We start from the raw sequence: 21,721 nt of genomic DNA on the forward strand, positions 1-21,721 counted from the left end.
TCTAGTTTTTTTTATTATATATATATTTTACCTTCTCTGACATTCCCGTAAACAAGAGTTCATTTTGGGCGAAACCATATCAAATCAAACTTCTGCTGGTTTAATTCTCTTCACCTCTGTGTAATTTTTGCTGTTGTTGTCTTCCTGATTAGTTGGGATTCAGCTCAGCTGTCTGTGAAGGAAACAAATCCTGCCAACAAGAGGACAAAAATAAATTGGGGCAACTCTTGACACAAATAAAAAGAAATGTAAAACAGGAGGGTTTGAATGGCCGCACACATCATTGGAAGCTCTGCCCCCTGACTGTATCTATATGATTTTTCTGCTCTTTGCCACACCAACGTATAGTTTATGTGATGTCCTTCCTTAAATTTAATTACTGCATTTAACTTATATTTTCATTATAAGTTAAATGCTTGCACTGAGTTTTCTGTAGTATTTGCATTTGTATGTGTAACGTGCATATACTGTATATAAAAGATGGACAAAATTCACCAATGGGTCTGGTTTGAACATCGGGAACTGAGCAACTGGCACATAGGTACATCCTTGGTCTCTGAAGATGTGGAAATCAATAAGATATTATGACATCATGTTGCCTCGTCACCACCTAGCAAAAAGCTAAAATAACCCATTTTTAGGATTTATGCACCTACAATAATTTATAAAAACATCTTTTTTGCATATTTATAACCACCCAAATTGATTTATGCATGATATATAATGATCATCACACTGCCCATCAATAACCTAGCAACAGGTCTAGAAACCAGTTTTTAGCCTTTTTGCACCGACGGCACCTTATGGAAGAATCCTACTGCCTCAGTGTCATGAAGGAAACTTTTAACTATGTTCATAAACGCTGAAAGTTTGGCAAATACATTAGCAATGGACTAAAAACGACCAATTTTTAGCATACAAATAAAAACTACCTACCTACTTATTGAAATCTATTATACCCAACAGCATGAAAAGACCAAACGATACTGTAACATGGCCATGTACTAATACAGTATAAAATGCATAAAAGCCAAAATGTAATGTTCCTGTATGAGGAGAAAGGGTCTCAGGAAGTAAGAATTGTATTTTATGGTGTCATTTATGGGATTTAATATACAGAAGAAGACTCTTCATGCTCTTACACAGAATCGGGAACCTTGCATTTTACATTCAAAATTTCAAAACTGAGACATGTTTTCTCAAAAAATTCATTTTCCACAGATAAGGTTTCTCTTTCCAGTTTTAGTCACATATCAAGAGTTTTCTCGCTCTTCCTCATTAACTATGGATTCTCTGGTAATTTTCATTAATTACTGAAACGCTTGCAGTTAGTCATCATTATTCTCATTGGTTTATTTTCTGTATTTAAAGGTCAGGGAACTTGTGAATATTGATAAGAAATCGAAGAATAGCTGCGATCGCTTCTCCACCACTGTGGGCTTGAATAGAAAAGCGCTTTTGGAGAGGAAAATGGAAAAATAAAGTGTGCCCTGTGGCAATTTAGAGGACTATTAAATTGACCTCTGTGCCCTAATGTCTGCGTGTAAATATGTGTTACAGAGCTGATTCATTATCATGTTTGCAAATGTTTCCTTCAGAGGACATTCTTGGATGAGCAAAACGTATTTTGCACAAAATGTCCTTCATTCATTTTTGTGTGTATTTATTTGATACAATGCACGAGGAGGGAGATTTGCTCTTGGAGCAGTATTAATGGTGACATGGGTTTTGCATTTCTTTTTGCACATTGGTCACATAAAATGAAAAAATAACAGAGAAAATAGCCACATTTATGTGTGCAACAGACGAATAAAATCAACAGAGGCTTGAAAACATTCACAGTCTGACAACTACACAACAAGCATACATAAACAACACAAATAAGGTCAGAGAGCGAACTAAAGACTCATCACAAATAATGTGATATTAATGGTTTAAAATCTCCAAAGAGAAAAGGAATGTGGCTTAAAGGCATTTACAGCTCGGGCTGTTTAAATGGTAAAATCTGAAACCACTTCTGTCAATATGTGACTAAGTGATTAAGGATCTATTCACACTAGGCGAGCCATACTATGCCTGAGCACGTTTGACCCCCAAAAGTCCATTTCCTTTGACTGTGCTGTGATTGCTGTGTACCATGCCCAGTGTACCTTGCTCTGGTCGACTTGCAGAGGGTGTTCCAGGCACAGTTCACTTGGGCTTGGTGTGATCGTTAACTCTAATGTTTTCTCAAAGCTGCCTCTGTGAAAATCATTGTGTTAAGTAATTAAGAAATCTATAATCAATGTGAGAGGACAGTGTCGCCAAGACGGCCCCAATTAAGCCACAAAATACATAAAGTTGTGAACCTTATTGTCCTCTGCAAAAATGCTCTTCAAAAGCATGTGCGCGTACTTGGAGCTGGATCGTTAAATACAGTGCAGGCCACCGGGGAGTGGAGAAGGGGGACATGGCACAAAAGAATTGGAAGACCGGCTTGTATCAAACATCATGTCATCCATCAATCCATCCAGCTATCTATTATTTTCTGCTTAATCGTTGTGAAAGGAAACTAAGTAGAGTATTTGAAATGTCCTTCTTTCCAGTCATATTTCTGAGATAGATATATAATAACTACAGGGGGTTCTGCATCTATCTAGACATATCCTCCTAGTTGGAGACTGCGTGGAGACACCAAAGACCAATACTTACCAGCAGTGTTGGTCAAGTTACTTGAAAAAGTAATCAGTAACTGATTACTGATTACTTCCCCAAAAAAGTAATCCCGTTACTTTACTGATTACTTATTTTCAAAAGTAATTAATTACTTAGTTACTTAGTTACTTACTTACTTTTTAAAAACACGATTTACAACCTGAATAGGTGATAAAGCGATAGCTCTTTCAGCCCAATTCTACTTTTTCTGCATAATCTATCATACAAAATGTAATCAAATGGAAAAGTCTCTTTTAAAAACTTGTTTAATTAGTTTTAATCTTTTAACTTTATGCATCAAGCAAAAATTTAATTATATGCAACATTCTCTGACTGGAAGAAATTTGTTTAATATTTAAACCTATTTTCTGCACATTCCGGCACATAATTTTTTATTTTTTTTTGTGTTTACACTCACTCTTTCAAATAGATGCAAGTAAAACACAGCAGAAAATAAATAACATCAAAGACTAGCGGTCCTTTTGCTCTATTTTCACCTGTAAAGCAGGAGTAGGGTAGGCGGAGGTTTACCCTGGTGCAGGCGGTCAGTAGAAGAATCCGCGAGTTTCTCTGTGAGTTGTGCACTCGGTGCTTGCTTGGAAGTTACGGGGTTTTTTCGCTGTAAAAAGAAGTTTTCTTCCCACGCACAACGGACACTAATGTTTTTGTCACTTTTTATGGAATCAAACTCAAAGTAAGGTCAGTACTTCCACGCTTTAAACGCTGCACGCTCATACTCCATTGTTGATCTGCACACAGCTGTTGTCACGAACGTTGCACTTGCTTACGTCACTGTCATGAGACATTCTCGCAAAATAATCATGGTTTTAGTAAAGCAGTAACACAGCGTTCCTACGGGAAAGTAACGGTAATCTAATTACCGTTTTTGCTATAGTAATCCCTTACTTTACTTGTTACTTGAAAAAAGTAATCGGATTACAGTAACGTGTTACAAGTAACGCGTTACTGCCCATCTCTGCTTACCAGATACTCAAAATGCCTTAAAAGCTCTTTTTGACATTACATACTGTGAGATATTTTTACGGTTCTCAAATTTCCCTTTTAATACACATAAATTTACTTTTGCTTTCACTGTGCAACAAATGTAAGAAATTTCCTATGCAGACATGAAAAACTAAGGTACCTCTGCAACTTCTTGTACACATGCTGATCTTTCTGACCTCATGAAACCTGGGTCATGTCAAGTAGGAGAATCCATAGTAACATAGTAACAGTACAGTCATCAAAAATGAAATGAATATTACTGGCACTTTAGTAACGTTTAAATAATCAGACAAATACATCAGTTTTTGTTTAACTACAGCTTTATTTCAAGAGGTTTGAAAATAATTGAATCTGCACATAATCCGTTGAGCCATCTAGGAATGTCAATGAAAGATTTATGCATTAACATCAAAACATAAACGATCCCTATTGTGAAGCAAATATTTGCTAATACCTCTGTTTTTCTCCCATACAAGGTCAAGTCACACGTGAATTAAATTTATTCTTCAGCAACATATTTGCTCTATTCTACTCAAAATAGTGATTTCCTACAGCTTTTAACATGTTGAATCCCTATGGACATTTCCTTAGAGCATTTCCCAGTTAAAATGTTTTTACTCTTTGGAGACCAGTTTGGACTGATTTCCTCCTCATGTCATTAAAGAAAACAGCAACTCATGCAGATGCAAACATTTGCAGAAAGAACAGAATGGCTTGTTTCAGTAAGTGTCAACCAAACATTAGTAAACTCTGGCATCCTCAGCCTATTGTTCTGCAGCACTAATCCAGGGCTCGTGTATTGCTGCAGATTCATCCACTTTTCTTATAATTAGCATATTTGATTATGTAAAGGAATTCTCTTGACTTTGCCGGGCTTCCTGAGAGCCTCTATTCATTTCCACCGATGAAGAATAGTCAGATCACAATTAAATGATAAATGGTTAAGTGTTGCATATGGAAATCAGTCCGTCTTGTTTAGATGCAAGTCTTTTTGTCTGTAATGAAGAGCTGCGGATTAGCATGAAAGGTCACAACCACACCGGGTCGAGAATTTGGCACTCCACACTGCATGGTGATTGCTGCTTTACATAAATCATGTAGTCCTTCAAACTGTGTTGAGACAAAACAATATTCTCGTCTAACTGATTTCCTCTGTAAACAAAGTTTTCCTCTCAATCTGAGGATCTGCATTCCAAGGATTTGTTTGTCAGTCTCTTGATGTATCTGTCTGACACAGTAATGCTAATTAGTCCTAAAAAGGAGAAAGGACAAAAAAAGGACAAAAATTTATTCTGCCAAAAAAGCTGTGTTGTGTTTTCAGGAATCATACGGGTAAGAGTTGAGTACAGATGCAGGACAGGGGTATTTTTCTTTCTTTTTTTTGTTGCCAAGTTGACATAAGACCGGCTCAAAAAATCACATAATGAAGTCTTTCTATTAAAGCGTCCTCTGCACTCTTTTAAGGCTGTTGGTAGGTATTCATTCAACAATTGATGGCATTTAATAAACCTAACACATGTTAGAGAATCTCCATTTCCAGTTAGATGTCAATTAATGAGACTATTTTCCTTTAACTCAGAAGAAAACTACCTTACATTATGTATAAAAGGGGCATGAATTCCAAATTACTCACAAAAATCACTTAATTGACTTTAATATATTGAAAATATTTTTAAAACACTTATCAAAACAATATAAACCACTCTTTACAGTTTTCCAAGCTTAACCTGGATTTACACGGAATTAAAAGTCCATAATTACACATATCACATGTAAAGGAAAACATAGATTTTGCCTTTCCGAAATAGAGATTTTGGTTGCACATAATTCCTCAAGCTCATTTGTTTGTGTGTGGTTCAGCCAGAGGTTGCAGTAATCCCCCAGCAGGCTCCAGACTCTGATCTTCCATTACACATTGTATTGAGCAGCCTGCGGGGAGGAAATACAGTGGCTTGTTCTTTACCCTCCAGACAGCCTTTTGTGCTTTCTGAGTGTCTTTGTGGTTTATTGGGAAAGAGCACAATGAAGAACTATCTCACACTGTGTAAGAAATGTTCTCCATTGTTTCATTAATCGTCACCCTGTAATCTGTAGTTCTTCCTCATGACTGGCGAGTTACAAATGATGGCAGCTGAAGGCAATAGCAAAAGAAAAACAAGATGCAAAGATAGGGGCCTACAGGTAAAACAAACACCAGAAGAAATACTCCATACGTGAGGTTTGAACCATTGTCCTGCATCCTACTTTTTCATTCAATTTCCTAATGGTCTCACATCATTGTTTTCTATTTCTACTTTAATAAGTGTTTTTAGAAATACAAATGTTTTTTTCATCATAGGGGACCCCTGTTAAAAGCATCCAGTTTGACCTGTGCCATTTTTATTAATGGAACTATTTATTCAGTCATGTTTACCATGGGTATCTAAATCCGGGTATCATACAGCATCAAAGGGAGTAGGGCCACTGTCAGTCATCTTTAAGAATAAAGACTCTATTTGTCATGTCAATAGGAAGCTTCCCAGCTTGGAAGTTATCCAAACTTTGGAGACTTCACTAGATCTACCTGAGACCTCTGCTACACAGGAAAAAGAGAGCTTATACTACAGTGAAAGTCCCAAACTGAGCAGCAATGAGACTTCCAAGAGTGAGGAAAACCCCACCGGCTGATGTGACTGTCCAACACCTACTTGAAAAAGGTGTTACCTTTGCTATGGGAACTAAGACAGGAAGGTAGCAACTGTTTGCCCCTCCTGTCATACGCCAACATGCCTCGAGCGAAGCACGAGTCAAATTTGTATGTTGTATGTAGATTGTGAACACAAGCACTAGAAATTTGTTTTCCTCAAAAAGCGTCTGTTCTCCCTTAAACCGCGCTACCCGTGAAACCGCGCTACCCGTAAAACCGTGCTACCCGCGCTGTCTGTTAAACCGCGCTACCCTGCCAGTTAAAACGCGCAGGCAGCACGGTGTGACGCTTTTCTTTGCAAGCTCCTTTGACAATACCCCTTCATAGACAGCGCAGTTTGACGGGTGTGACAAACCGCGCTACCCATGACAGTGTGGTACCCGTGAAACCATGCTGCCCATGAAACCGCGCTACCCGTTAAACCGCGCTGTCTTTTAAAACCGCGCTACCCGTTAAACCGCGCTGCCCGTGAAACTGCGCTACCCGTGAAACCGCGCTACTCGTAAAACCGCGCTACCCGTTAAACCGCGCTGCCCGTGAAACCGTGCTACCCGTGAAACCGCGCTACCCGTGAAACCGCGCTACCCGTTAAACCGCGCTGTCTGTTAAACCGCGCTACCCGTGAAACCGCGCTACCCGTAAAACCGTGCTACCCGCGCTGTCTGTTAAACCGCGCTACCCTGCCAGTTAAAACACGCAGGCAGCACGGTGTGACGCTTTTCTTTGCAAGCTCCTTTGACAGTACCCGTTAAACCGCGCTACCCGTGAAACCGCGCTACCCGTAAAACCGCGCTACCCGTTAAACCGCACTGTCTTTTAAACCGCGCTGTCTGTTAAACCGCGCTACCCGTGAAACCGCGCTACCCATTAAACCGCGCCGTCTGTGAAACCGCGCTACCCGTGAAACCGCGCTACCCATTAAACCGCGCTACCCGTGAAACCGCGCTACCCATTAAACCGCGCTACCCGTGAAACCGCGCTGTCTTTTAAACCGCGCTGTCTGTTAAACCGCGCTACCCGTGAAACCGCGCTACCCGTAAAACCGTGCTGCCCGTTAAACCGCGCTGCCCGTGAAACCGCGCTACCCATGAAACTGCGCTACCCGTGAAACCGCGCTGCCCGTGAAACCGCGCTGCCAGTTAAAACGCGCAGGCAGCACGGTGTGACGCTTTTCTTTGCAAGCTCCTTTGACAATACCCCTTCATAGACAGCGCAGTTTGACGGGTGTGACAAACCGCGCTACCCATGACAGTGTGGTACCCGTGAAACATGCTACCCATTAAACCGCGCTACCCGTGAAACCGCGCTACCCATTAAACCGCGCTACCCATTAAACCGCGCTACCCGTAAAACCGCGCTACCCGTAAAACCGCGCTACCCGTTAAACCGCGCTGCCCGTGAAACCGCGCTACCCGTGAAACCGCGCTACCCGTTAAACCGCGCTGTCTGTTAAACCGCGCTACCCATGAAACCGCGCTGTCTGTTAAACCGCGCTGCCCGTGAAACCGCGCTGTCTGTTAAACCGCGCTGCCCGTGAAACCGCGCTACCCATAAAACCGTGCTACCCGTGAAACCGCGCTACCCGTGAAACCGCGCTACCCGTTAAACCGCGCTACCCGTTAAACCGCGCTACCCATGAAACTGTGATACCCGTTAAACCGAGCTGCCAGTTAAAACGCGCAGGCAGCACGGTGTGACGGGCACCGTGACGGGTGTGACGGCAGCGCGTTTCTAATCTGTGTGACTGATGTGGCGTCATACAACCTTCGCAGACAGCAGCAAGATGCAACTGGTGTGACGGGTGTGACGGCAGCGCAGTGTGAACTGGGTGACCGGTGTGAATGCTATGTTGCGGTGTAACACCATTCTGCCTTCGCAGACGGCAGAGTGGTGTTACGTCATGCAGCCTTCTCAGGCAGCGCATTGTATTCTGAACTTGTATACGTCCCGCAGCACGGTGTGACGGGTGCGGAGTCATGCAGCTTTGGCAGAGGGCAGCGCGGTGTTATGTCAGGGGCGTATACTAAACTCTCTCCTGCCCTCACTCTACACCTACGCCTGCACGGCCACTAGTATCTCTTATTTTATTGTGAAGGAGGATCTCAGTGCCTTTAAACTTTATTGCTAAGAGAACCATCTCACCCTCAATGTCACAAAAACAGAAGAGATGATAGTGGACTTATAATGATAATAATGGATTGGATTTATATAGCGCTTTACAATGCCACTATTCATTCACACACACTGGTGGAGGCAGCTACAGTTGTAGCCACAGCTGCCCTGGGGCAGACTGACAGATCGCGCCAGCACCACCAGTAGGGTAAAGTGTCTTCCCCAAGGACACAACGACCAGGACAGAGAGCCCGGTGATCGAACCGGCGACCTTCCGGTTACAGATGCGCTTCTCAACCCCATGAGCCACAGTTGCCCATGACCTGCTAGAGGTGTAGTAAAGCACATACCCGATCACCATCAATGGCGCTGCTGTGGAAAGAGTGAACAGCTTCCGTTTCCTAGCTGTACATCTGGCGGAGGATCTCACATGGTCAGTTCACACGAACAACATACCCCTTCATAGACAGCGCAGTTTGACGGGAGTGACAAACTGCGCTACCCTTGACACTGCGCTACCCTTGATACTGCGCTACCCGTGACACTGCGCTACCCGTGAAACCATGCTGCCCATGAAACCGCGCTACCCGTGAAAACATGCTCATACATCATACAGCATCAAAGAGAGTAGGGCCACTGTCAGTCATCTTTAAGAATAAAGACTCTATTTGTCATGTCGATAGGAAGCTTCCCAGCTTGGAAGTTATCCAAACTTTGGCGACTTCACTAGATCTACCCGAGACCTCTGGGTTTATGCTACACATGAAAGAGAGAGCTTATACTACAGTGAAAGCCCCAAACTGAGCAGCAATGAGACTTCCAAGAGTGAGGAAAACCCCACCGGCTGATGTGACTGTCCAACACCTACTTGAAAAAGGTGTTACCTTTGCTATGGGAACTAAGACAGGAAGGTAGCAACTGTTTGCCCCTCCTGTCATACGCCAACATGCCTCGAGCGAAGCACGAGTCAAATTTGTATATTGTATGTAGATTGTGAACACAAGCACTAGAACTTTGTTTTCCTCAAAAAGCGTCTGTTCTCCCTTAAACCGCGCAGCCAGTCAAACCGCGCAGCCAGCACGGTGTGATGGGTGTGACGGACAGTGTGACGGGTGTGACGGCAGGGTGTTTCTAATCTGTATGACAGATGTGACGTCATGCAACCTTCGCAGACAGCAGCACCTTGTTACGTCAGGCTGAGTGGTATGAAGGGTGCGACCGGTGTGACGGCAGTGCCGTGTGACCAGTGCGAAGTCACGCAGCCTTCACAGAAGGTGGCGCGGTGTTAAGTCATTCAGCCTTAGCAGACGGCAGTGCGGTGTTATGTCAGGGGTGTACCATCTCACCCTCAATTTCACAAAAACAGAAGAGATGATAGTGGTCTTCTAGAGGTGTAGTAAAGCATAACCCCGATCACCATCAACAGCGCTGCTGTGGAAAGATTAAACAGTTTCCGTTTCCTAGCTGTACATCTGGCGGAGGATCTCACATGGTCAGTTCACACGAACAACATACCCCTTCATAGACGGGTGTGACAAACTGCGCTACCCATGACAGTGTGGTACCCGTGAAACCATGCTGCCCATGAAACCGCGCTGCCTGTTAACCCGCGCTACCCGTTAAACCGCGCTGCCCGTTAAACCGCGCTACCCGTTAAAACGCGCTACCCGTGAAACTGTGATACCCGTTAAACCGAGCTGCCAGTTAAAACGCGGAGGCACATACCCTAATCACCATCAATGGCACTGCTGTGTAAAGAGGGAACAGTTTCCGTTTCCTAGCTTTACATTTGGCGGATGATCACACATGGTCAGTTCACACAAACAGCATACACCTTCATAGACACCAGTGCAGCGTGACAGGCGTGACAGGCATGACCGCAGCGAGGTGTGACCGGCGTGACCAGTGTGACAGCAGCGTGGTGTGACGTCATGCAGCCTTCTCAGGCAGCGCGTTGTTATGTCATACAGCCATCGCACACAGCAGCTCGGTGTTACATGAGGGGTGTATACTGAGCTCGCTCCTGTCCTCACTCTGCACCTACGACTGCACGGCCACTGGCATCTCCAATTTCATTGTGAAGTTTGCGGACGATACAACAATGGTGGGTCTTATCACCAAAGGTGATAACCGGGTGCGACCGGTGTGATGGCAGCGCAGTGTGACCTGTGTATCAGATGTGACTGGTGTGACGTTATGCAGCCTTTGATGACGGCACCGCGTTGTTACGTCATGCAGCATTCACAGAAGGCGACGCGGTGTTACGTGAGGGGTGTATACTGAGCTCTCGCCTGTCCTCACTCTACACCTACAACTGCATGGCCACTAGTATCTCCAATTTCATTAATGAAGTTTGCCGACAATACTACAGTGGTGTGTTTTATCACCAAAGGTAAAGCCCGGATGTGACGGGAGCACGGTGCAACTGATGTGACGGGTGTGATGACAGCGCGGTGTGACCTGTGTGACCGGTTTGACTGGTGTGGCTCGGTGTAAGGTCATGCAGCCTTCACAGATGGCTGCGTGGTGTTACGTAAGGGGTGTACACTGAACTCTCGTGTACTCACTCTACACGAGGATCTCACATGGTCAGTTCACGAACAACATCCCCCATTCATAAACATTGCAGTGTTATGTCAAGCAGCGCAGTGTGACAGTGTGACAAACCGCGCTACCCGTGAAACCGTGCTGCCTGTGAAAATGCGCTGCTCATGAAAACGCGCTACCGTTGAAACCGTGATACCCGTTAAAAGGTGGTTTTTCGGAAGGGAGTCAGACTAGAGCTGCTTCATCGAAAGTAGACAGTTGAGGTTGTACCAACAGGAATGCTTCCTAGAGGAGGTGTTTCGGACATAACCTACACGCAGGAGGTGCAGGAGCAAACCTGGGACATGGGAGAGATTATATCTTTCATGTTTATTGTGGTGAATTTGATTGTTTTACATTGGAATCAAATAGTTAAAAACTGTCATTTGTATTTTTCATTTATGAAATACGCTAAATTTACTGTAACTTTGCATTAGTAATAAAAATATTAATTTTTCCTTTAGATTATGTAACTAATAATTTTGTGAGAATAAATAAGTTTCACTCTTATATTTGCTCCTTACACTAATTTATTTGGAAGTCAGGTATTTCAGGTTGATGAAAGTTAAAGACAAAACCTGCAAAAAATTGTGGATGAATTTAAGCAAAACCTGCAGTGTTATCATCATCATCATCATCATCATCCAGAGAACAGTTTTGAAAGTCCTTCAAGAAGCCTGGAGAACTATTCCTGAAGACTACTTAAAGAAATGACAAGAAAGCTTTTCTAAAAGGATTTCTAAAGAATAAAGATGGTCATACCAAATACCAAATACTGGCTCATTAGACTGTACAAACTCTGTTTTTGTCTCATATGCCAATCTCCGACCTGTATCCCCATGTGATGCCTGTGTTGTGTGTGTAAGGTCGGGAGGGGGGGGTCCTATTTCACTGCAGAGCAACCTGCACGTGGTGAATAAAGCCTTGATTGATTGATATGCTGTATTTCCACATATTTTTGCATGTATTTGTTACGGCCAAGAGGGCCAGGCTGTGGGTGTGGACTCAAATGCAGACACAGTGGGAGGCAAAACAGGCGTGAACACAGTGCTTTATTTACAGTGCCTAGTTAACTTACAAAGCAGGAAACTATGAATGCTATGAACGGAGAGTGCTATGAACTGTGGAAGCTATGAACTGAGAACTATGAGGCCAAACTATGAACATGAAACTCTGAGTGGTATGACTAGGTGCAAGATTTCATGGACGGATCCTGGGAATGGAAAAAGGGGCAGCGGCTTGGATGGAGGTACACAGTCACTATAATGAGAGAAGACAAGCAGTCAGTGGCAGTCTAGTGAATCATAGTCGAAGGATTAGACTGTGGTGGTTAGGGCTTACGCGTTGCAGGTGAAAGTGTCATGCGAGGAGGGGGTGTCCAAGGGGGTCCGGGTGAGGAGTGTCCAGAGAGGGTCCAGAATATACTTGGATCAAGGGACTTGGCAGGGAGGCAGGCAGGTGGAGTCTTATGATGAAAAGCAAGCAACCAGATGACAGAACCAGCGTCCAGGCGGAGATGTGAGTAGTTCAGCTTGGGAAGCGTGACTGCCAGGTGGGTCCTATGACAAAGAAAACACGGTGAGGAGAAATGAATTGTTAAGGGCTCTCACAAGGGCTTGGCTGCCTAGCACTAACATGAGTCAGCAGTAAATCTGGCAGAGGTCTGTTGTGAGTGCTAGTCTTATATGCTGGTGACTTGATTGGAATCAGGTGTGAAAGCTGATTGGAGCCTCTGCCTGAAGGTGGAGCCCAGCAGAGTGGAAAAACCCCGCACTCACCCGGACTATGACACTATTTCTGTTTTCCTGCCAAAATGTAAAAAAAACAATGAGGGGTGGCTCAAGACTTTTGCACAGTATTGCAAGTATTATATAAAAAAAATACAAACCTGGGTGTTATTATGTTTCTCCCAAATATTTATTTGTGTAGTTGCAAGTGACAAATCCTTTTGTAGGGTTATCACTACTGATTTTTGGCTTTTCATACGTCATTTCACGCCATGTAGTCTTGATGAATGACACACTAAACCTGACACAAAACATGTAACGGTTTTCTTTTTAACAACATGAGAAAAGCGTAAAATGATCACTGACGTGACATAGGATACGTGTCTGCATGCTTTTTATACTCAGTCCCATAACATGTTAAGACAGTTACAAAATCAGCTTCTCCATTTTCCTTTTTTAAGTGATCTCATGCTGTGTTGTTTTCTGGACCAGCATGCTGTTTTCTGCAAATATGAAACACTGTGCATCATTTTATGGATAGAAAATGCCCTGAAAATATCTTTAGATAGGATCTCTAAATGGCATCAGCAGGGCTAAAAATTAGGTTGGGTCATAGCAGAGCGCTATTTTGAACATAAAGTTTCACAGGGGACAGTCTTTAGAAGCAAGCCACTTGAGATTTTTCACTCCTAAAACGACACAGACTTCTATGTTTGTTCAATCACGCAATTTTTATTTATTTTAATGTAGGCAACTTCACAAGTGTCACGTTTGGCGATACTGAAATAGGTTCATTGGCCTTTACAGAGCTGTGATTTGTACATGTGGTTATATGTAGATGTAAATGGGATAGAAAACAAAGACAATATTGCTCTCTGATCATCTTTACGAAAAATATAGAAACTAAAAGCTGAGAATGAGCTTGTGCAGAACAGTTTACAAACAGTGAGCATGCATTATAAGTGCAAAACTAAAGGCAGTTATGTAGAACAAGCTTATTTGGGCATAAAAATAGAAACATTCAGTGCATACACAAAATTTTGCTTAATTCGTACAGTGCTTTCTGGAACATGCTCAGAGTAAAGGGGGAGGTTATGTTTAAAAACTGAATATTGTTACTCTGCCAGCTGTGGGCGGAGGAGAACGACATTATCTGGCTTGTGCCTTGTGCCATAAAATGCATTCAATTACTGTGAATGTACTTTAGTCTGCAGCATAATATTTAACTTAAATAGATCAGGACCATAAAAAATATGTTTTAGGATGAATCACAGTTTTACAGTTAGTCAGTAGCCTTTTATTTCTCTTACACACACACTGTAGTGGAGATATCAAAGATAGGCACGGCTGTGGCACTGATTCAGTCTTTGAGCACTACGGTCACCCCGGTGTGTCGGCCAGAACACCACTTAAGGCCAAATTGCCCAGAGCACGAAAGAAGGAGAGAGCTTGAGGTTCCGTTTGAGGCACTTTATTGTCACCGCTTAATTTCTGGGGCTGTAACACAGCGGGTGTACATAAGTGTGTGTCTGGGTGTGTGTGTGTGTGTGTGTGTGTGTGTGTGTGTGGTTTCCTACAAAGGAAATAAACAAGGGAAATAACAATAAATAAAGAGAATGGAAAAGTCAAATACTCAAATATAAACATAATACAACATAGTTAACATAATCAAATATAAAGATCAGAAAAATATAATACACTTCAAACTGCTCACACTATGCAACTAAATAGCATTAGTGCGAGGTTAAGCAACCGTCATTACATGTGAACTACTTCCGGTAGTTATACAAAATAAAAGCGTCCCCCATTATATTCCGCTATAATGCTCTTATTGTGAAGGGCAAGCGGGACGCCATACTTCCGGTTATACTACGTTTGCTATTTTATTAATCCACGTACCTAATTGTTCGCTACAAACTTCGCTACTTCAAAGTAAACAATCACAAGCATCACATACAACATATAGAGAAGGTCTGATAACACAGGAATGACATTATGGACATACGAGCGACCGTACATGCGTCAACAAGCTAAACCGGGGCCAAGCTAACAACATAAGTTAGCATATGAAATGAGGGTGAACTCACGCGTTGCATGCGTGGCCTACCGCTCCAACTATGGACTACATTAGCTCCTAAATGGTAACATACTACAGTACTGACACAACAAAGGCAAAATACGACACAGGTCACTACTTACTTGTCATTTACGCACACCTAACATGCCCCAGGAATCAGTGCACCCCCTCCGGACCAACACTGCTCAGCCGCCATTAAACTGCCCACCTTACTAACCGGATGATGTCACTAGAAGGTGGGCTGGCCCAAACTGACAGAAGATGGAACATTACATGAACTTATATAAACTTATAAACACCAGTAAAACTATTATATGAACTTTGGGGCCTTTTATACAGCCGCCCCCAAATGTATGTAAGACATTTGCTCATCAATAAGGCAACAAAGTTCTAGGGTTGTGGTGAGTTCGACGCAGAGCTGTCCTCATCTTCTCCAGAGGGCAGCGCAGGGAGGACAACCAGTCTGGCAACTGGCCGAGTTTAGACTCTCTCCTTCACCTTCACGTCAGCTGACCTGATGCGTCCATCAGGGCTAGGATGAGTTTTAATCACCCTCCCCACCGGCCAGAGAGCCCTGGGAAGCTGTGGATCAGCGATCATCACCACAGAGTCCTCAGCCAAATCAGCTGCCGTTGTTTGCCACTTCTGGCGAGTCTGCAGACTGGGAATGTACTGACGAATGAAACGTGACCAGAAATGGTCAGCCAAAACCTGGGAGTGCTTCCAGCGACGGCGACTGAGGAGCTCACTCTCTGGGTATACTACCTGAGGTAGCGATCCATCCGGCCGCCCCATCAGAAGAACATTAGGAGTCACCGGATCTGCATCTCTGGCATCGGAAGACACATACCCCAGGGGCTTACTATTGAGTATCCCTTCCACTTCGGTGAGTACAGTGCGAAGCACTTCTTCTGGAACTGACTGAGCACCAACGGTGGCATAGAGGGCATACTTAACCGACCGGATCTCCCTTTCCCATGCTCCCCCAAAGTGTGGGGCCCCTGGAGGATTAAAGCGGAAGCTGATCCTCTGGGGTGCTAGAAGCTGTTGTAGTTCCGGGGCCATCTTCAGAAAGGTCTCACGCAGCTCCCTCTCACCTCCCCTGAAGTTGGTCCCCTGGTCTGAAAACAACTCGGCAGGTGTTCCTCTACGGGCGACAAATCGCCGAAGAGCCATCAGGAATGCATCTGCATCAATGGTGTTAAGAACATCCAAGTGGACTGCCCTGGTGGTGAGGCACTTGAATATGATTCCCCATCTCTTCTCAATACGCCGACCAACCTTGACCTCAAACGGCCCGAAGCAGTCCATTCCCGTAGAGTAGAAAGCCGGTTTATATAGACGTAGCCGGGCTGCTGGCAGGTCTGCCATCCTTGGCACTGTAGGTCTAGCTCTCCACCTTTGACAATCAGCACAGAGGTGTTGGTAGCGCCGGACAGCTTCACGCCCTCGCAGAATCCAGTAGGAGCGCCGAAGTTCTGCGAACACCCGCTCCGGGCCAGGATGATGGAGGCGGCGATCAAAGTCTTGGATCAGGAGTTTGGTCACTGGGTGGCTTGGGTCTAAGATAATCGGATGGAGTGTCTCCAGAGCCAAATCTTCAGATCGACGAAGTCGTCCTCCAACACAAATGAGCTGTCTGGTCTCATCCACTTCGGGTGACAGAGAGAGAAGACGACTGCTCCTGGGAACTGGCTTACCGACTTTCAACAGGTTGTACTCCTCCAGGAAACTATCCATCTGGGCCCTCTGTAGGATCAGCCTCTCCGCCTTGCGATAGTCCTCAACAGTGGGATGACCATCTGGTTGGGCCGCCCCATGTAGCTCCCACGCTGTAACCTCTAACATCTCACTCCAGGTTTTGTAGCGGCTCAAATCTGAAGTTGGCTGACCTGACGGAGTAGTTGCTGTGGTCCCACAGAACACAGCTTTGCGCAGCTCCGAGGCATCTCCTGCTTGGTCAACCGTGAGATCCTCTGGCCAGGAGTCTGGACTGCGCAGGAGAAAGGATGGTCCTTGGCTCCATCTATTTGGTACAGTGAGCTCCTTCAACTTCTTCCCACGTGTCACATCGTCGGCTGGATTCCTTCCAGAGTCGACGTATCTCCAGGAGTGCCTGTCTGTCAGCTCTTGTATCTCGGCTACACGAGTGCCCACGAAGACCTTAAATCGGCAGGATTCAGACCTCAGCCAGGTCAGCACTGTTGTAGAATCGGACCATAGGACCGTCTGGTCGATTCTAAGGGTGAGCTCCCTTTCCAGCACTTGTGAGAGCTGTGCCCCAGTGAGTGCAGCACAGAGCTCCAATCGGGGCATGGAGTGGAACCGCTTAGGGGCAACCCTGGAACGGGCCACCAAGAATGACAGATGCACTTCACCATTTCTGCCAGTGGTCCGGAGGTAAGCTACTGAGCCATAAGCTTCTTCAGAGGCATCACAAAATATGTGCACCTCTCTCTGACAGCTGAAGGGGTCCACTTCCTTAGGCACATATGGTCGGGGAAGAGTAATTTCAGGTAGAAATTGCAGCTCTTCCTCCCAGGCTGTCCACTGCTGCATAAGCTCCTGAGGTAGGTGTGGGTCATCCCAACCCCTTTGCTTGTCCCAAAGATGGCGGATGATTACCTTCGCTCTGGTTGTGTAGGGTAAGATGAACCCTAGGGGGTCGTACTGGCTGGCCAAGACCTTGTAGATATTGCGCATCGTGGGGACTGCATATGGAACTTGACGATGCTTGTAGCCTAGGACATCTGTGTGGAATAGCCAGCTCAATCCCAGGGTAGATTCTGGGGTATCTACCTTGTTCTGGGCCAGCCATAGTTCCACACTAGCGGAGCAGCTCTCTTGTGGTAAGTGACTGATGACGTCACGTTCATTGCTGGCCCACTGACGTAGGTCAAAACCTGCTGAGGCTAGGATGGCCCGTAACCTGTCGACAAGTTTCCTTGCCTCTTCCACGGTGGGGAAACTCTGAAGGCAGTTGTCCACATAAAAACACCTTTCGACCGAGAGTCTCACGTCATCATCTGGCTGGCTGTTATCCATGACATGACGCTGCAGGGCAAATGTGGCACAGCAGGGGCTACACGTGGTTCTGAACGGGAGCACCCGCCACTCGTAGACTGCTGGAGGGCTCTCGTCGCTGATGTCTCGCCAGACGAATCTGAGCAGGGCACGATCTTCTGGTAAGAGATGAACCTGGTGGAACATGCCTTTAATGTCCCCACTCACTGCAACTGCATGCTCTCTGAAGCGCAATAGGACTCCCAGAAGCGACGCACCTAAGGTGGGCCCAGGCAGCAGGTAGTCGTTCAAGTTCTGTCCTCTGTACTGAAATGAGCAGTTGAAAACCAATCGGTTCTTGCCATTATGGCTCACCATGTGATGAGGGATGTACCACGCCTCCTGACCTTCTGTCACAGGTGTCCCAGAGCCACACTTAATGATGGAGCCAGCCTTGATAAGCTTTGTTGATAAGATTGTTCGCTTGCCATAATGAATGCAGACTTTGACAATCTTTAGAAGGACTTTGCAGCCTTCAGTGGGTCTGTCTAGATACAGGACGTCGGTTGCTACCTTCGAGTCACCGCTCACCACCGCTGTTGTTAGCGACCCTTTAGGTGTTCTAACATTGACATCATGCAGTACCTGCAGGTGCTTCCCTTGGCAGAGGCTGCAAGTCTTCCTCAGATTGCACTGGGCTGCCTGGTGTGACCGTGCGCAGCGCCAGCACCTCTTGTTACTCTTTATCCACTCTGTTAGCTGGTCCTTTGTCAACTTGGATACCATTGTGCACTGACTGAGATAGTGCTCTTCCGTGTTACAGAATGGACAGTATGGCTTGCTCTTGCTGGCCACACCACCTGGCCTCAAAGCCTGTGGGTTCGTCATTACCTCCTTTGCACCATGAAGGACTGTGATGGATCTCTTACCCTGGCGCACCTCAGGCCTGGGCCACTGTTTCTCCTTTGTCCCTTTCACTGCTAGCTGCCCTTCAGAGTCTTGGCACCAGGACTCATACTTAAGCCACCCTGCGAGATCTGCCAAGGTATGCATCCTCACACCTTGTTGGAACATGCAGCGGCGGAACTCCGCTCTCTGCTCGGGGGGTAGTTTACTAAGCAGACGAGAAACATGTGAACCACAGTGTAGTTCCACTTCTCCTTCTGGGCCTAGTGTCCTTAACATCCCCACCAGTGACTGTATCTGGAGGGCAAATCTCTCAAATGCCGAGACGTCTCCACGTCTGATGTCAGGTGAGTCCATCATCGCAGCAATACGCCTCAGCACTATCTGATGTGGTTGGCCGAATTTGTCATTGAGGGCCTCCATCGTATCAGTGAAGGGTGTGGCAGAGTTGAGGTAAGCATCGGCTATTAATCTGGCCTCCTCTAAGTGCAGGTGATCAACCAACACTTGATACTTGAACAGCTCAGTCGTGTCCTCAGGTAGAAGATTCCCCAATGCCATCTTAAGCCTAGCAAACTCACTAGGGTCTCGACTGGAGAAGTTGGGGATTGTTGGGCGGGGACCACGGTAAACTGTCTCTGAGGTGATAGGAGTCCTGCCCGGATTCGGTCTGTCCGGCAGTGGCTGTGGAGAGGACAGATTGAACTGCTGCTCAGGGGATGCTGGATTACAGCCATGCTCAGTCTTACTGTCCCCATAGGCGGCGCGCGGATGCTTGGACCCACCCAGTGGGAAACTGCCTGGGCGAGGTGGGAGATGAACCGGCTTGAACCAGGGAGGTGGATTATGGGAGGCTTTATCTGGAAACCTGAGAGCTGGTGGAGGATCTGATGACAGACTCTGTCCTGGGTGGTCCACGACCATATTAGCAGGTGGGATTGCCATTGCCTCTGTCTTAATGGCTGGAAACATACATGCATCTTGGCGATGGGGGTTTAACACTGGTGGGTCACTAGGCAGTGGCGCTTCCTCAATTGGATCTGGCCACGGTGGTGGGGCAGGCCAGTCATCATCCTCCTCAATCTCTGGTGCATCACCCGGTAGCGGTGACTGCATTGACTTACTGGTTTGGAGAGAAGATGGGCCCTGCATGCTCTGGACAGCTTCCACTAACTGTCTCATTTCTGCCCGCAGTGCCTTGAGTTCGACCAGATCTGATGACATACGTTGCTGGCTCTGCTGGATGAGGTGGCGCTCCTGACGGATATCCTCTAACTCTGCACTTACTTCCTTATTTGGATGTGTATAGGGGAGCACGAAGGGTAGAGGAGTAGAGTGATCATAGGCTGGTTCCCCATGCCATCTCTCCGGATACAGCTGGGGGGCTAGCTGATTCTCCTGAATGTGCTGTTGGCTCTGAGCTCCATAGCGCGAGACCGTCTCATGGAGAATAGCATCCCGCCTCCACTGAGGGCTGGCTAGGTTGCAGCTAAAGGGGGAAGCGAGGGAGGTCATCCTGGCCTTGTCCTCTTGGTGTCTGAGCTCTACATCCTCTCTATATGCATGGCTAATGTAGCCTGGGTACTCCACCTCATAATCTGCGTAGTGCACAGGTGGGCGAGCATGTCGTTTGGGGCGTGCGCCATGAGCCTCGTACTCTGGGCCTGGTTCCATCTCTGAGGCGAACCTAGTGCCTCCGGCTCGAAGGACCAATTAATGTAGTGGAGATATCAAAGATAGGCACGGCTGTGGCACTGATTCAGTCTTTGAGCACTACGGTCACCCCGGTGTGTCGGCCAGAACACCACTTAAGGCCAAATTGCCCAGAGCACGAAAGAAGGAGAGAGCTTGAGGTTCCGTTTGAGGCACTTTATTGTCACCGCTTAATTTCTGGGGCTGTAACACAGCGGGTGTACATAAGTGTGTGTCTGGGTGTGTGTGTGTGTGTGGTTTCCTACAAAGGAAATAAACAAGGGAAATAACAATAAATAAAGAGAATGGAAAAGTCAAATACTCAAATATAAACATAATACAACATAGTTAACATAATCAAATATAAAGATCAGAAAAATATAATACACTTCAAACTGCTCACACTATGCAACTAAATAGCATTAGTGCGAGGTTAAGCAACCGTCATTACATGTGAACTACTTCCGGTAGTTATACAAAATAAAAGCGTCCCCCATTATATTCCGCTATAATGCTCTTATTGTGAAGGGCAAGCGGGACGCCATACTTCCGGTTATACTACGTTTGCTATTTTATTAATCCACGTACCTAATTGTTCGCTACAAACTTCGCTACTTCAAAGTAAACAATCACAAGCATCACATACAACATATAGAGAAGGTCTGATAACACAGGAATGACATTATGGACATACGAGCGACCGTACATGCGTCAACAAGCTAAACCGGGGCCAAGCTAACAACATAAGTTAGCATATGAAATGAGGGTGAACTCACGCGTTGCATGCGTGGCCTACCGCTCCAACTATGGACTACATTAGCTCCTAAATGGTAACATACTACAGTACTGACACAACAAAGGCAAAATACGACACAGGTCACTACTTACTTGTCATTTACGCACACCTAACATGCCCCAGGAATCAGTGCACCCCCTCCGGACCAACACTGCTCAGCCGCCATTAAACTGCCCACCTTACTAACCGGATGATGTCACTAGAAGGTGGGCTGGCCCAAACTGACAGAAGATGGAACATTACATGAACTTATATAAACTTATAAACACCAGTAAAACTATTATATGAACTTTGGGGCCTTTTATACACACACAAAACCACACAAAAGATGTAAAACTGTTATTTGATCAGAAATGTATAAATGCACCCACTGGACATGGCACTGAAATCGAGAGAAGGAAAGTTCAATGAAGAATATAGTTTTTTCTTAAGTTTGA

General features: G+C 45.5%; 1 protein-coding gene across 1 annotated transcript; it reads right to left on the reverse strand.

Annotated features, from left to right (window-relative positions):
* Positions 1-12,116: 12,116 nt before the first annotated feature.
* LOC146567164 (uncharacterized) lies at positions 12,117-18,778 on the reverse strand. Its single transcript, XM_085285848.1, has 3 exons — positions 15,010-18,778; positions 12,425-12,642; positions 12,117-12,343 (listed from the first exon to the last, which is right to left on the reverse strand). The coding sequence occupies exon 1, from the start codon at positions 18,776-18,778 to the stop codon at positions 15,368-15,370; it is 3,411 nt and encodes a 1,136-aa protein (XP_085141974.1). The 3' UTR covers positions 12,117-12,343; positions 12,425-12,642; positions 15,010-15,367.
* Between the last annotated feature and the right edge of the window lie 2,943 nt (positions 18,779-21,721).

The sequence above is a fragment of the Mchenga conophoros genome, linkage group LG9, assembly GCF_057382185.1.
Source record: "Mchenga conophoros isolate Kocher_MC1m ecotype Shallow Benthic linkage group LG9, M_conophoros_male_GT1.1, whole genome shotgun sequence".
Classification (NCBI taxonomy): Eukaryota; Metazoa; Chordata; class Actinopteri; order Cichliformes; family Cichlidae; genus Mchenga; species Mchenga conophoros.